The following is a 15,530-nucleotide window of genomic DNA, read 5'->3' as shown; positions in this document are numbered from 1 at the left end:
TTTCTCTTACATCCCACAGACCAGCTGAAATTTTGAGTTCCCAGAGCCATTAAAGGATTTTTGGGTTCATCTTAATGGTGGCTCTATGGCATAATAGGTAGAGAGGCAACAGTTACCTGAGTGGGAGGTGACTTCTTTAAATAGGAACTAAGGAAAAGAGATTTTCCCATCACATTTTGATGAGACATGAGTAAAGCCTGGAAGTAAGTCCATGGGGAAGTATTTGGAGGCTGAGTGACAGAACCCCAAGGGCCTGGTGAAGGATACATATCAATACTTAGGACACAGTGATTCAACAGCTCAAATTAATATAGACTTTGAAAACAAGAATTTCTGCCATGGCCATGATGAAACAAGGACCAGAAATCTTCCTGCAGATGTTACATTAGTGTCAGGGGTTCCTGGAAAGCTCTAGGGATGGAGAGAGAATCTCCAACACTTCATGATTTTAATTTCTTGACACTCATTCAAGTAGGGATATGAAGTTTACTTGATTTAAAAGACTTTGTAGACAAAACTGAGGTAATGTGATGTTTTTATACCAGTTATCAAATATAATTCATGCCACCCACAGAGGATGATATCTGTAGTTCAGCCTTTCTCCAAATAGACCACATGGAAATAACTTGGAATGTTGTCTAAACTAGGCCTGAAGGCCTCCACAGATGACTAGAACGTTAGGCATGAGACACTGAAGGACAAGGGGTAGCGCCCGGGAGAATGATGAAGAGTGTAAGATGCAAAGGTAGGAAAATGTGGGGAATGGTCTGAAAGCCATAGCCATTGTGGATCTTAGGGTCATTGGGGAAGGGGTAAGAGAGAAGAGAGTGCAAGCTTAGCTGAATTTACACCAAAAAAGCTGTCAGGGCTGGAGAGATGGCTTAGCAGTCAAGGCACTTGCTTGTGAAGCCTAAGGAACCAAGTTGATTCACCACAACCCACATAAGCCAGATGCACATGGTGGTGCATGCACCTGGAGTTCATTTGCAGTAGCTGGAGGACATGGTGTGCCCATGTCTCTCATCTTCTCAATAAAATTTTTTTTAAAAATTGAAAAGACTTCAGATGCTAGACTAAGATACTGAGCTTTTGATGCTCTGTTCCCAGGTATGAACAATCTTAGCTTAAGGACTTCCTATGTTGTAGGACAGTACTGAACTCGTACCCCAAACTCTACAGGTCATATGAGTAGTTATACATACTTATGAGATATTCAATGCATATACAGCATAGCAAATTTAGAGCCTGGATGCAGATGGGAGGCACAGGGATAGGAGTATACAAACGAGGAAGGTCCTCCCTCTTGGCCCTACAATCCAGTGAGTAAGACAGATTATAACTTAAATATAGAGCTAGGAACTAAGCAAGTGCGCTACTACTGAGCTGTATTTTCAGCTCCAGCAACAAATATATTGATACTTAGTTCTTGTGTTATTTGTTGGCCTTTTAAGAAAACTGTTTATTTATTTGTGAGGAGAGAAACAGACATACACAGAGAGAAAAAGAGAGACAGAGAGAGAGAATGGTTTCACCAGGGCCTTTTCCCACTACATATTAACTCCAGATGCATGCACCACTTTGTGCCTCTGACTTTATGTGGGAACTGGGCATTCAAATCCAAGTTGGCAGGCTTTGCAAGCAAGTGACTTTAACTGCTGAGTCATTTCTCCAGCCTCAAAATACTTTTTACTAATGCTTTTGTCTTCTTCTTCTTCTTTTTTTTTTTTTTTTTTTTTTTTGAGGCAAGGTCTCTCTTGCTCATGTTGACCTGGAACTCACTCTGTAGCCCAGTCTGGACTTGAATTCATGATGATCCTCATACCTCAGCCTCCCAAGTGCTGGGATTAATGCAGTGATCCACCATGCCTAACTTGTGGGGCTTTTGTTGTTTTTGTTGAGACAGTATCTGCTTATGTGGTCCTGACTGGTCTAGAACTCATTTTTAGTTCTAATGGTAGACTAGGGTTGCACTTATGTGAGACTCCATTTTTTCTACATTTTAATCTTAAAAATAGACCAAAAGCAAAACAAAACAGGTGCAGCTTCTGAGTCTACTAGTCTAGCTAATAGCATCTTTAAAGAGGAGACCTAGAAACTATATAAAGAAGGGATGGGAGGAAGAAGGACTGTAGGATAATTTGCTTATTGTCTGGCAAACAAAATCATGTCTTCCTCATACTGTCACTGCCAGGGACGGGCAACTCAGAGAATCAGAGACAGCCTGAAGCTGTGGCAGTGCTTCTTCTTTGGGTCTACAATCCTTTTGTTTTAATGTCCCTGTCTCTTAAAGGCACTTCTTTCAGGGCACACTGTCTCTGAATAAACCCCCTCCAGCTTCAAGCCACTTACCAGCTGAAGCAAAATGTGACCTATAGGACACACTGGGCATGCTCGGGTGTGCCAGCAACTCAGCTCCCGAGGAGACAGAGGCAGGAGAAATACTTGAGGACCCAAGTTCAAGGTGAGTCAGGGTAGCTTAGTGAAACCTTGTCTCCAAACAAAACACAACCCACAAAACTGGAGGACTATTCTTCCTTTCAAATTGGGGTCTATAACCCAGTAGATGGGTTCTAGCACTCCTATCAGAAATAAAATTAGGCAAGATCTTTTAAAATTCAAGGAAGAAATGTCTAAGAATAAGCCCTCTCTTTGGCCTATTACTTTCATTTGGGCTTTGACTCCAAAGAAATGATAATAATCATGATAATTGATTTTAAGACATATATGCATGTATGTGTGTCTATGTTCATTATGATAAAATGTACATAATGGTTACTATGTTAACCCTTCATCCCTACTTAGTTGAGTGGCATTAGGTACATTTGCAATATTGTGTGATTGCCACCACTGCCCATTTCTACATTTTCAACATCCTAAATATATTTTATGCCCATTGAAACAACAGATAACTGGCCATCTCCCATTCCCCTTCCCCATGGTGACCTTTATTCTTTCTGTCTCTATGAATTTGTCTATTCTAGGTAGAAACAAACAAATTTATCCTTCCATAAGCAATGTATGTTTAAGACAGGCAGGCAGACGGAAAAGAAACAGACAGCTGGGTTGGGTTATTCCTCTCTCCAACGCATGTCTTTATTCCTTCATACAGATCATCACTCTGTCTTTTCTGAACTTCTGTGTGGGGATGACACCATTAGGCTTGGTAGCTTATTATGCAATTGGTTTCAACTCATTTCCTTCCTGTTTTGTACAGACTTATTCCCCTTTGCTAACTTGGTCAGCTGAGTTCAAAAGCAGGGTCAAAGCTCTGTTCACAACACAAATGGCTTCTTGTGGAGTCTGGCGGGGTTTTTCAGGGCAGCCTTTTATGAGGATGAGGATATACTGCCCACAAGAGAGCTTTGTGTGTATTCCACTGATGCTGCTTGGCTAAAGTCCCTGACATTCATGGCTTTCAAGCCCCAGCTCATGGAGGGCACTTAGACCTCACAGTAGTTGACCATCCTAGTGAGAAGAAACCAATAAATCAGCCCCTCTTTTGCCTGAGTGGGACTCTGTAGTTAGGAGTGACTTTCTGAGAAGTAACAAATCAGTTAGATAGCCTTGGAAAGCCCACCCCTCAGTATTTAGTGCTTGGAAAATTCTGCTTCCACACTTCAAAAGGGATACATCAGATTTCCAGTGGATGCTTCCAGCTTGAAAATTTGTCCCTGAACCAAGAGGAAGCTCTTAGCTGCAGTTGCTATCAGAATATAGACCTCTATTGTGGCTAAATATGGAATATGCATATTCAGATTTTGTAGTGCTCACACAGCAGTGTGCAGACCACCCTAAGGCAATGTTGATAACGGTGATTTCAAAGAAGACTAACTAAAGTTCCACTATCTTTATCCAAAATTTCCTACTCATCCTATAAGAATATCTTTTCCTTCCTTCCCATTGTCTTTTCCCCTCCCCTCCTTCCCTTACTTCCTCTTCTCTTTCCCTTCCCTTCCTTTTCCCTTTCTTTCTTTCTTTTTCAGGACTGTGGATCAAATCCAGGGTTTTGTACATGCTAACACTCAGTCACTGACAGACATTCCTAACCTAAGAATGCTTTTCTTAACTAGGCCTATATGCAGTATAGTTTGTTCCTTTCTGTGCTGGGGATTGAACTCAGGACCGTGTGTCAGCTACTCTACTACCAACTTCCAGAACATTTCTTTTTCCTTTTTTTTTTTTTTACAGTATAAGAAAATGCATTTTATGAAGATACTCATTATGGACCAGTAATGCATTTAAATACAATGCTTTGAAACATTTTTCACAAAAGAGCTTACAGATCACATTTAATAATAAAACATCTAGTTGCTTAATACATGTTTTTATGATTACAATTTAATTTTCAAAACCAAACATATAATATTAAATATATTACTTTACAGCAAAGGACACTTAAGTGGATTGCACAAATAGCAGGCAGGTATGTGTTATAAGCAGAGAAAGAAGACAATTACAGTTTAGCCCAAAACTTGAAAGACAGTATTCCACCGGGCGTGGTGGTGCACGCCTTTAATCCCAGCACTTGGGAGGCAGAGGTAGGAGGATCACCGTGAGTTCGAGGCCACCCTGAGACTACATAGTGAATTCCAGGTCAGCCTGGGCTAGAGTGAGACCCTACCTCAAAAACAAAACAAAACAAAACAAAAAAGACAGTATTCAGACACTTCTGTTTAGCTGAGGCCTGATTTTATAAAGAGCCAGGTCACTGAGTATTACATTTTATAAAAATATAATTATCTGTATCAGCTGGTGCCCCCCCCACTTTGATAAATTGTGATGGATATCAAGTAATTTCCTAAACCACTACTGTAGCTTTCAGATGCTGAATGTGTTACAGTTCCTTACAAATGAACTGAGGCCCTGTACCACTCAAACATATCAAGATAAAACTTGGTCCTGGGGACATTATCCAAGAATTTAGTGATTATTTACTGAGAACCTACCTTTCCCTTGCCTCCAGAGCTCAGTGCTAAAAATGCAGCTGCTCAAGCCCCGGCCTTTAATTATCTTTCAAGACATGCAGAGATAGGGGTTTTCTCTGTAAGGACAAAGCTTTCTTTGGACTTTCAGGGTATTTCTGAAGTGTACGTATTCATATAATATAGCCTCCCTTCTGTCTGGCACTTGGTACTTAAGTCTATATCATGTATTTTGTCTTCCCTTTCAGTTTTTTTGTTTGTTTGTTTTTCGAGGTAGGGTCTCACTCTAGCTCAGGCTGACCTGGAATTCACTATGTAGTGTCAGGGGTCAGGTGGCCTCAAACTCATGGCGATTCTCCTACCTGTCTTCCGAGTGCCAGGAATAAAGGTGTGTGCCTGGATCCGTTTCAGTTTTCTACAACCTATTCTTTTAGGTTTGTCTAGCCCTTGAGCTTTTCCTGAGCTCAGCACCAGAGCTGTTCCTTGTCACTGCTGTCCTTTGCTTTCCTTGACCCAGTCTGGTCAATTTGGCCTTTTCCATCTTCCTTCCCCTGGCTTCTTATCCACAAGATGACTAGTAGTGACACTGTCTTAAAGGCTGGGTCTTCAGTGAGTTCTGCTCATCAGCACTTCCAGTCAGTGCTGCTTTGTTCAAAGACATGCTGTACGCTTCAGATCTCCTCTGCAACAACATTCTTTCTGAATGCTACTCAAAAGTATCCTCAAACAATGGATTCTTGAGGATTTCTGTCATGTAAGTTGGTATTAAAAGAATACATAATACAACAGAAGATGTTTCTACTTTTGTCAATTTAGTTATAAATACTGGATTTTGCAAGATCACAGTTGAAATATTTGATGCAGACATCAATTTATAGATACAGTGGACAGATCTAAAAATTCACTTTTGGCTTCATGATGAGAAATTAAAATTTATAGGATATATTGAAGTAGAAACTTAAGAAAAAACCCTAAACAATAAAAATTAAGATTTTTCATTAAAATATATATTATTTCATTAAAATGTACATTAACTTCATCAGACTATATAGTAACTATGAGTTTGCAAGTAAGATATCAAGTCAATTGTCATCCATGGCCCATAATCCCTTATATTTTAACTCAAATACAAGTATCATGTAAGAGCAAGTGAACTTTAACTTGCCAAATGTTCTGGCTAAGAATCATTCATTAGTCAAGTCAGATAATCCATTTGCCTCTCAAGTGTGATGAGGTAGCAGTCATCAACGGTACCACCTTCTGTGGAGGCCCTGCCCTCCACTCATGAGGCTTCCCACTTCCTACAACAAAGGGCAGAAGAGCCGCCATTCATTGTTGCTTTGATTCTTGTTATTTTCATAGTATCTTAAATACCTGATTTCAATTTCACAGCAACAACAAACATCAATATTTATTCTGGTCAGTAAATGTGCTCCAAGTTGCATGAATTAATGACTTCCAACACGATCTCTAGGAATAATTCGTAGTTCTGAACCATGCTTTAGAAAAACATTTCCATCAGTCTGAGCAGGATTTATTCCTATTGCATCATCAGCAATAATTGCACTTGTTGCTGCAGGAACTTTAAGTTCTTCTGCTGCAAACTTTAAGACTACTGTAAAAGGTGTAGTTCCAGGAACACTGAGTACTTTGTAGGGCAGCCGCGGGTCCAACGTGAGCGTGATCTTAAAGGACACCTTGGACTCGGTGGAGCCGCCTCTTTTTACTTTTTGATTAGTAGTGTTGCTGTAAACAAATGCCTGACAGAAACAGCTCAAGGGAGGAAAGGGAGATGTTGGCCCACAGTTTTCTTAGGGGTTTCAATCCACAGAAGCGGGGGCTGAGGAGCAGCTCCACCTTTGGGGACAGTAGGAGACAAAGGCAGCAGAGCGGCAAGCAGAAAGCTGCGGATCCGGATCCGGGGCTGCTACAGACTTCAGAGGCCCACCCTAATGACCTCCAGACGGGCGCCACCTCCTAAAGGTTCCACAATCTTCCAAAACACCAGCCCCTAGAGAACAAACGTTCAAAACCCGAGCCTGTAGGAGACATTCCAGATTCCAGCCCTAACACAATTTACTTTGCATAATGTTTGCTGTGTTTTACAAGTCTTTCTTTTTACTTCTTGAAGCGTGTTCTTGCATGCCCCCTTCCATTATCCTTCCGTCCTTCTGCTGGCATAGTGGAAACTGGACAAGAGATTCGTTGTTAGGCTTACTTGCCTTAAAAGCTTGACTGTGCTACTAACTGTGTGACTTTGGGCAAGGTACTTAACAATTCTGTGCAAGGCAAAGACTTCCCATCTTTGAAATGGGGCAATGATTTGTTTTCACCTGGGATGTACCAGGCACAAAGTGGGCATGCAGCAAACTCACATGCACATGCACCAACCCACAGGTTTTTCCTTTCTCCTCTTTTTCCTTCCTTCCTTCCTTTCTTTCTTTATTTTGTTCTTTTTATTTTTTTTGACATGGTATCATTTTGTAGCCCAAGTTGGTCTCAAAGTCACAATCCTTTTGTCTCCACATCTGGCACATCTTGGGGATCTCCCTTCCTCTCTCCCTCCCTCCTTCCTTTCCCTCTTCCTCTTCCTCTCCCTCTCCTCTCCTCTCCTCTCCTCCCTTCCTTCCTTCCTTCCTCCCTCCCTCCCTCCCTCCCTTCCTTCTTTCCTTACTTTTTTAACTAAAAAATGAAGGAGAGAATTGGCTGCCAGGGCCTCCAGCCACTTCAATAGAACCCCAGATGAGTGTGCCACTTTGTGCCCATTTGTGGCATTGCATGTGTCTGCCTTTCATGAGACTTGAAGGTGAACATAGGTCCTTAGGCTTAACAGGCACCTTAACCACTAAGCAATCTCTCCAGCCCTTTTTCTTTTTTAAAAAAATATTTTTATCAAGCCGGGCATGGTGGTGCACACCTTTAATCTCAGCACTATAGAGACAGAGGTAGGAGGATTGCCATGAGTTTGAGGCCACCCTGAGACAGACTACATAGTGAATTCCAGGTCAGTCTGAGCTACAGTGAAACCCTACCTCGAAAAACAAAAACAAACAAACAAAATTATCTGCAAGCAGAGAGTAATAGAAAAGAGAGACAGAGAGAATAGATTTTCTAGGGCCTCCAGCTGCTGCAAACTAACTCCAGATGCACCACTTTGTACATCTGGCTTTACATGAGAACTGGGGAATCAAACTCCTGTTGTTCTCTCCAGCTTTGTTCTTTCTTTCTTTCTTTCTTTCTTTCTTTCTTTCTTTCTTTCTTTCTTTCTTTCCCTGTTCATTGTAAGCTTCCCCAGTCAGCATTCAGCAGACCTGAATTCCTGGAGCGGACCCCTACATATGCAGAATTCTTTTAGGTCTAAGCCAATATGGACCCCAAACATGCTGGCCACACCTAAAAGGGATTGGCAGTGAATACTTGAGTGACTTTGTCATAGTGGTTTCTAATTTCATCTGAATAGGCAATGACTAGTAAATTTAACCACTCTAAGCCAGGATGTGCCTGGCACTGGAGGTGTTTCAGAAATACTGGACAGTAACATCCCAGTATCTTACTTCTTTCCCTCTCTCTCTCTCCTTCTCTCTCTCTCCCCAACCTGGAAGTGATGAAGGACAAAGCCAGGGAGTGAGAGAAAGGACTCTCTAAGGGAGCCCTGACCAGCTTCCTACTGGATGCAAGGCATACCAGGGAGACTTGCGGGATTAAATTGTGCAGATGTTGGTGAGGATGCAGAAAAAGAGGAACCCTTCTACACTGTTGGTGGGAATGCAAGCTGATCCAGCCATTGTGGAAATCCGTGTGGAGGTTCCTAAGACAGCTAAAAATTGATCTACAATATGACCCAGCTATAGCACTCCTGGGCATATATCCTAAGGACTTGTCTCACTACCTCAGAGATACTTGCTCAACCATGTTTATTGCTGTTTTATTCACAATAGCTGGGAAATGAAACTAGCCTAGATGTCCCTCAACTGATGAGTGGAAAATAAAGATGTGGCACATTTATGCAATGGTGTTATACTCAGCAGTAAAGAAAATGAAATTATGAAATTTGCAGGAAAATACATGGATCTGGAAATGATTATACTAAGTGAGGTAACCCAGGCCCAGAAAGACAAAATGTTCTCTCTCATATGTGGATCCTAGCTACAAATGACTGGACTTCTGTGTGAGTAGGAAGAAAACTCAGTAGCGTATGCCAGTAAGCTAGAAAGGAGATATAAAGGGAATAGAAAGAGAGAGAGGGGGGACTTAATAGGATGGTATTTTATATATGTAAGCAGAAGAACAGATTAATGGGGGTGAAAAGGCCTAAGTGAGGTCAGGGGAAGAGATTAAGTAAAGGAAAGGTGGAGGGAAGGCTAATCAAATCCTAAGAGGATATAAATAAGTCATATGGAAACCTACTTTTTTGGACAATGGAACACACAGGAGTCATAGATGTTAATAGAAAATTTTCAGTGCCAGGGATGAAGCACTTTCTAGTGACTTGTTAGCCAGGGAGGCCCCTGATGCCCCCAAAACATTACAGGCCATTGCCAAGGCCCTTGGTTTCCCATCAGAAATAGATGGTAAGACCCTATTGCTGAAGACCCCACATACTTGGGCTGCAAGGTCACTGAGAAATCCTGCTGTTGCTGAGCTGAAAACCTCTTCCATGTAGACCAGCTGACAGAAAGCTGGAAAAAGCCATGCTGCATGCAGTTCTATGGTACAGAGAAAAATCGCCAGTGGAGATACCCAAAAGTGGACACTGCAAACCTTATGTTTGGCTAGCCCGCCCAAATGAGCCAACTGGTGCAATAGTGGCACATCTGTTATGAGGGTAACCAACTGCCCTCTAATTGGACTTGAGTTCTGCTCCATGGGAGGGAATACATCCCTTATGCTGAAAACCTACAACAGGGAGTCATGAGCCCTAGGGGTTAAATGTGTGTAATATGCTCACCAAACTGCCCAGTAAGCTCTTCTCTTAATGTTCATACCCATATATTAATGCTATTCTCACTTTTGGCTACAGAACCTTCTCTTTTCAGATGGCAGTGACCTTGAGATGACTCAGAAGGCGCCATGGTGCTGAGAAGTGACAGAGGAGTGCTCAGCACTAAAATATCTCCAGCACACCTTCCATGGTACAGGGTCTAATGCAGAAGAGGTGGCGAAAAGAATGTAAGAGCCTGAGGAAGGGTAGGACTCCTTACAAAGTGCTTCTCAGACACAAAATGGCCTGGATATCCATGACCTCACAGTGCCTGACACTACCTACCCAAGACCATCATAATAGGAGGAAAAGATGACATCAAAATAAAAGAGAGACTGGTTGACAGGTGGAGGGGATATAATGGAGAGTGGAGTTTCAAAGGGTAAAGTAGAGGGAAGGGAGGGAGTTACCATGGGATATTGTTTACAATTATGGAAGTTGTCAATTAAAAAAAATAAAAATAAAAATAAAATAAACCGTGTGGATGCGGTAGTGGAGAAGTTTGGGACACCTGGAGCGCTGCGCCCCCTGGGGGTGAGGGACGTCGCGTTCTGCCCTGCGAAAGGGTTTGGGTTTCTGTTGGCGAAACTTTCGTGTTCTGGGCAGCTCGTCTCAGCGAGGACCCCCGCCGCTGTTCGCCCCGGGCGTGATTCGGGGTTGCGGGACGTAAGGTGGCGGAAGGCTGGTCCGGGGGTGAGGCGGCGCGGGGTGCGCGCGGGGCTGCGCCGGGGCTTTCACGCCGGGGTCTGTCTCCGCAGGTCTGCGTTCCCCGCCGCCTCCTCCGCGTCTCGGAAGCCGGGCGGGGACGCGGGTCGCGGCGGGGGACAGCGGGGGAGCTCCCGGGGGGGGGGGGGGGGGGCGAGGGCAAGTTTCTGCGGCGTTGGCTGCGAAATGAATGCGCCTTGGGGCTGTGCGCGGCACAGGACAGGGGCCCGCAGACCAGGCGACCCTCGGGGCGCGAAGCCCGCGCCCGCCGCCTGCCGCCCGACCCAGCTCCGGATTCGCCGCTAGGCTGGAGTCCGACCGCTCTGCTGGGGGACCCTGGAGCAGTGCAACCGCTGAGATCACCGGGAGACCCGGCGGAATGGCTGGGGTTGCCTGGCCCTGCCTGGGACGCTGCGTGGCGGTTTTCTGTAGATCCCCCGAGAAACGGTACTGACTTTGCCTTAAAGAACTAAAAATCGAAAGGAAGGATGTACTCTAGAGCTACCTGGGATTCTGTTACTATAGCAAAATAATTCGGAAGAGCTCAAAGGACTGAGGCTCAGTAAGCAAAATTGGGTTCTTAGGACCAGTCTGAAGGCCACATGGAGGTCGGTTTGACAAGTCAAGAAAGCCTGCACTTCAAGTTTCTTTGCACAAGGGAGGAGAAGACTCCTGCCCTACCTCACAGAGGGGTCGGAAGGTGAATGAACAAAGTGGAGGGAGGGAGCTGCCTTGACAGCATCAAGTATGGTCTCTGCTAGTGAGGGGATCCGCACACTGCTGCCCACAGCCCCTCCTCTTGCCCCCACCCGCCTTGTTTGGAGCAGGAGTTAGGCCCAGCTTTATAGAGGGGCTGGGGTTTGCACAGTTACCCGGATGTGTCTGTCTCTCTGTCCCCTCCACTTGCACTTCCCCTTCACGGCCTGGCCACCTGAAACTGCTCACCACTCATGACATCAGGTGACAGGAACTGTGCCTTTCCATCAGCTTCATGGGGGTTTGTACACAGTGGAGGAAGTGCTTGGAAGGTTGATGAAAACAGAGTCATGGACCAGGCGAGATCAGATTCCATTAGACATGGTTTGCATTCTGAGCTTTTGTTTTCTGACATAGGGAAAATGCTGTCAAAGTTAAGGGTAAACATTCAAGAGTAAGCATTTCCATGTCATAGAGGAAGACGAGTGAAGAGCAGAAGAGTGACTCTTGTGCAGTTCCCAACCATCTCAGGCACAGCATAGCACGGTGTGAGCAAATCGAATAGTTTCCCTGTCACTAAAAATTAATACGTTTCTAATGAGGAGAGATTTCCATGGTTGGTTGTGTTACTGTTAAAATTTGAGTATACCCAGCCTTCGAGAGAGAATAATTCTGAACGAGTGCCTGTAGTTTTATGATGATGTTTTATCATGCCCAAGAAGATCTCTAATTGGTTCATATATTTTAATTAAAAGAACTTGAAGAAGAACTCAACAAAGAGGGTGGGAAAAAAGCAAGGCCTCCTGGATGGGGCTTCCAGTAAGCGCACCCAAACTGGGACCTGTGGTTTGTGTGTATCCTGGGATGGTGATGAATGTGGCCCTATGTGTTTATAGATGATAGCACTGTGTCCCAATGTCAAAAGATTGGCTGCCCCTGGCTTAGAGTGAACTCCGTCAGTGCTTCATGCAGTAACAATGATGGTGATAGTACAGTTAGGACATTGTGTACTGGCAGAAGCACACACTCATTCAGTTCTCACAGCAATCTTGCAAATAAAACAAAGCCCAGGAAAGTTAAGTGCCTTGCTGAAGGTCACATAACTAGTAAGTATTTTTCACAGTTTGACATAAAATTGCTGACCGGGATTCAGTGTGTGTGTGTTAGTATTTTACCCCCACCCAGGGTTACACCCCATACTTAGAGGCTGCATGGGGCAGGGCTGAGAACAGAAACCCTGGAGCATTTCCAGGCTGTGGATCTCCAGCATGCGAGGGAGAGTGGCTGCTGTGGACATCACTTTTCTTCTTACTTCTGTGTCTCAGTTTTCACATCTGTGAGATAATCCCACAGTGAACAAATGTCCTATGTCTACTAGGAAATGAAGTATGAACTAGGAAGGAAAAGTACTTACCAGTGTAAAAAGAAATGTGGGATTTTCTGGGTGTGGTGGCACACGCCTTTAATCCCAGTACTCAGGAGACAGAGGTAGGAGGATCGTCATGAGTTTGAAGCCACACTAAAATTACATAGTGATTTCCAGGTCAGCCTGGGCTAGAGTGAGACCATACCTCAAAACACAGAAATAAAAAAAGGGGGAAATTGTGGAATTTGGGTGTTTTGTCATCTGTAACAGGAGGCTAGAAAATGGCAAATGAATAAAACACAAAATTACACAGTAAATATGATTTGCCTAACACTCATGTTGAAAATAACATCTCTTAAGAAAAACAATGCCAGGGTTTTGTGATTGGATCCTTGGACTTGTATTGATTAAAAGGGAGGAATGCACTTTATGAACTTCAAGGACTTGGGGAGAGGCAGGTACCCTTAACAAGTACCAAGATTGAGGCATCAGCTGGTGCTTTTTCTAGTAGATGGCAGGTGACAGAAACTGGAGAATGGGAATAGTTTTTCTTCTTTGTATTCTTCTGCCTCTTTTGATTTCAACAGACACTAGTGGATCTATAAACAACTGAGTTTGGAAAATGCAGTGTCCTTCTCTATTCTCTTTCTTTATTTGGAAATTATTTTTAGAAGATAATTTTTGGGATGGCTACTTTAAGACTGGCAAAAAGATGTAAATTTTACTTGAAAATAAATAAGTGAGGCTCATTTGTCAAGTTATTTGAAATTCCCTGTGATATGTACCATCAGTTGCTCACTCGTAGTGTAATCTCTCATTTTGTGGAGATTTGGGGTCGGGAAGTAGACAAGTGAATATCACCTATGTTGCTAAACTCAAGGCAGCCCGCTCTGTGCCTGGTGATACTGATGTTGTGGAGAGATGTTTGGGTCCTGAGATTTAAGTCTTCCCTTCACTGTGGTGCCTGAGGGATTAAGGATTTGATGAGGTTAGTCTGAGCCCTTATCAGTTGTAAACAGCTTTCCAGGTTGTGTGCCTTAGAACCTACCAAGAACAATCCTGATATAACATCTTCTATTATGTGTAAGAGTAAAGATGATGAGTTTCTTTCTGTTTTCCATTGGAACTTTGGCGCTTTTCTTTCTTTTCCCTTTTCCGTTTTGGAACCCAAGTTAATTTCAGTCATGTGTCCATATTTCTGGACTATCTTCACTATTCAAGGACTCACAGGTTTGGCTCATGTGTCAACTGGTTAATCAAGAGAGTTTCAGCAGTCTGTGCCTTCCCTTCATCTTCTGGCTCCCCCTTGTTTTTGTTTGTTTGTTTGTTTAATATTATTCCTGAGCTGGAGAGATGGCTTAACAGTTAAGGCACTTACCTGTGAAGCCTAAGGATCCAGGTTTGATTCCCAGAACCCACATAAACCAGATGCACATGGTAGTACATGTGTCTGGAGTTCATTTAAAAAAAAAGTATTATTCCTTACTTGAAAGCAGATTGATAGATGGAGGTGGGAAAATGAATATGAATGGGTATGTGAGGGACTCCTGCCACTGCAAATGAACTCCAGAGCGAATGTGGTGGTTTGATTCATGTGTCCCCCATAAACTTAGGTGTTCTGAATGCTAGGTTTCTAGCTGATGGATATTTGGAAATTAATGCCTCCTGGAGGGAGTGTATTGTTGTGGATGGGCTTATGGTATTAGAGCCAGTTTCCCCTTGCCAGTGTTTGGCATACCCTCCTGCTGCTGTGGTCCACCTTATGTTGGCCAGGGGATGATGTCCACCCTCTGCTCATATCATCGTTTTTCCCTGCCATTGTGGAGCTTCCCCTCGAGCCTGTAAGCCAAAATAAATCTCTTTTTCCCAGAAGCTCCTCTTGGTTGGGTGATTTCTACCAGCAATGTGAACCCGGACTGCAACAATGCGGGTGGGGAAAATGAATATGAATGTGCATGTGAGGGACTCCTGCCACTGCACATGAACTCCAGTTGCAGGTGCATGTGCATGTGCCACTTTGCATTTGGCTTTATGTGGGTACTGGGGAATCAAACCTAGGCCATCAAACTTTGTAAGCAAGTGCCTTTAACGGCTATGCCATCTCTACAGCACCTCTGACTCTACTTTGAATGATGGTATTTGGAGACCCAGAGAGTTTTGTTTGTTTGTTTGTTTGTTTTGCCTGGCTAGGTTGGCAAAAACCTAAATACCTTGAAAGATTCTGCCCTAAACAAAGTATAAATGGTGTGTGTGCATGCGTGCATGCATGCGTGCGTGGACACAGAAAATTTATAAAACTGAAAGGCCCAAAGTAAGTGCTATACGAATGTGAGTTATGCATTGATGAGGAAAAAGATTCCAGAAGACAATTGCTATAAAGAAAATCAGGTGAGAGACAAAGGTAGTATAGACTTGGGTGGATACAGTTTGGAAAAGACTATGGGGAAAGTCTCAGTCCAGAGGTAGCATTTGAGTAAAGACCCACAGGCCTGAAGGGTAGAGAGGAGTGGAGCCCACCAGGTAGGCAGGATAAAGAGATCAGAGAGTTTAGAGGGATGGATGTCATACACAAACAGATGTAGCAAATGTTGAAAGTCTTATAGACATTTACTTAGAGGAATTTTTGTATGGAAATTCTCAGTTTAAAAGTAGAAAGAGACCTGGAGAGATGGCTTAGGAGTTAAAGCACTCACCTGCAAAGCCTAAGGACTCACGTTTGACTTTCCATGTCCCACGTCAGCTAGACGGAGTGATGCAAACATGCACAAGGGGCGCACACATCTGGAGTTCTACTGCAGTGGCTGGGGCCCTGGCTCGCCAATACTTTCTCTCTCGCTTTCACTGTCTCTCTCTCACACTT

At 43.6% G+C, this 15,530-nt stretch overlaps 2 protein-coding genes across 2 annotated transcripts in view; one reads left to right on the top strand and one right to left on the bottom strand.

Moving 5' to 3' along the window:
• Positions 1–6,261: 6,261 nt before the first annotated feature.
• LOC101604871 (ubiquitin-fold modifier 1-like) lies at positions 6,262–8,304 on the bottom strand. Its single transcript, XM_045146044.1, has 2 exons — positions 8,259–8,304; positions 6,262–6,648 (listed from the first exon to the last, which is right to left on the bottom strand). The coding sequence occupies exons 1-2, from the start codon at positions 8,302–8,304 to the stop codon at positions 6,371–6,373; spliced, it is 324 nt and encodes a 107-aa protein (XP_045001979.1). The 3' UTR covers positions 6,262–6,370.
• A 2,931-nt stretch (positions 8,305–11,235) lies between these two features.
• The window catches only part of Rubcnl (rubicon like autophagy enhancer), a 56,182-nt gene continuing 51,887 nt past the window's right edge, over positions 11,236–15,530 (top strand). The window contains exon 1 of the mRNA XM_004665872.2: positions 11,236–11,308. The gene's annotated coding sequence lies outside the window, so the exon portion shown is untranslated. The remainder of the gene's footprint in view (positions 11,309–15,530) is intronic.

Source organism: Jaculus jaculus, chromosome 3 (assembly GCF_020740685.1).
Source record: "Jaculus jaculus isolate mJacJac1 chromosome 3, mJacJac1.mat.Y.cur, whole genome shotgun sequence".
Classification (NCBI taxonomy): domain Eukaryota; kingdom Metazoa; phylum Chordata; class Mammalia; order Rodentia; family Dipodidae; genus Jaculus; species Jaculus jaculus.
Note: the sequence above shows the minus strand (reverse complement) of the source record. Positions and strands in the feature narration are given on the sequence as shown.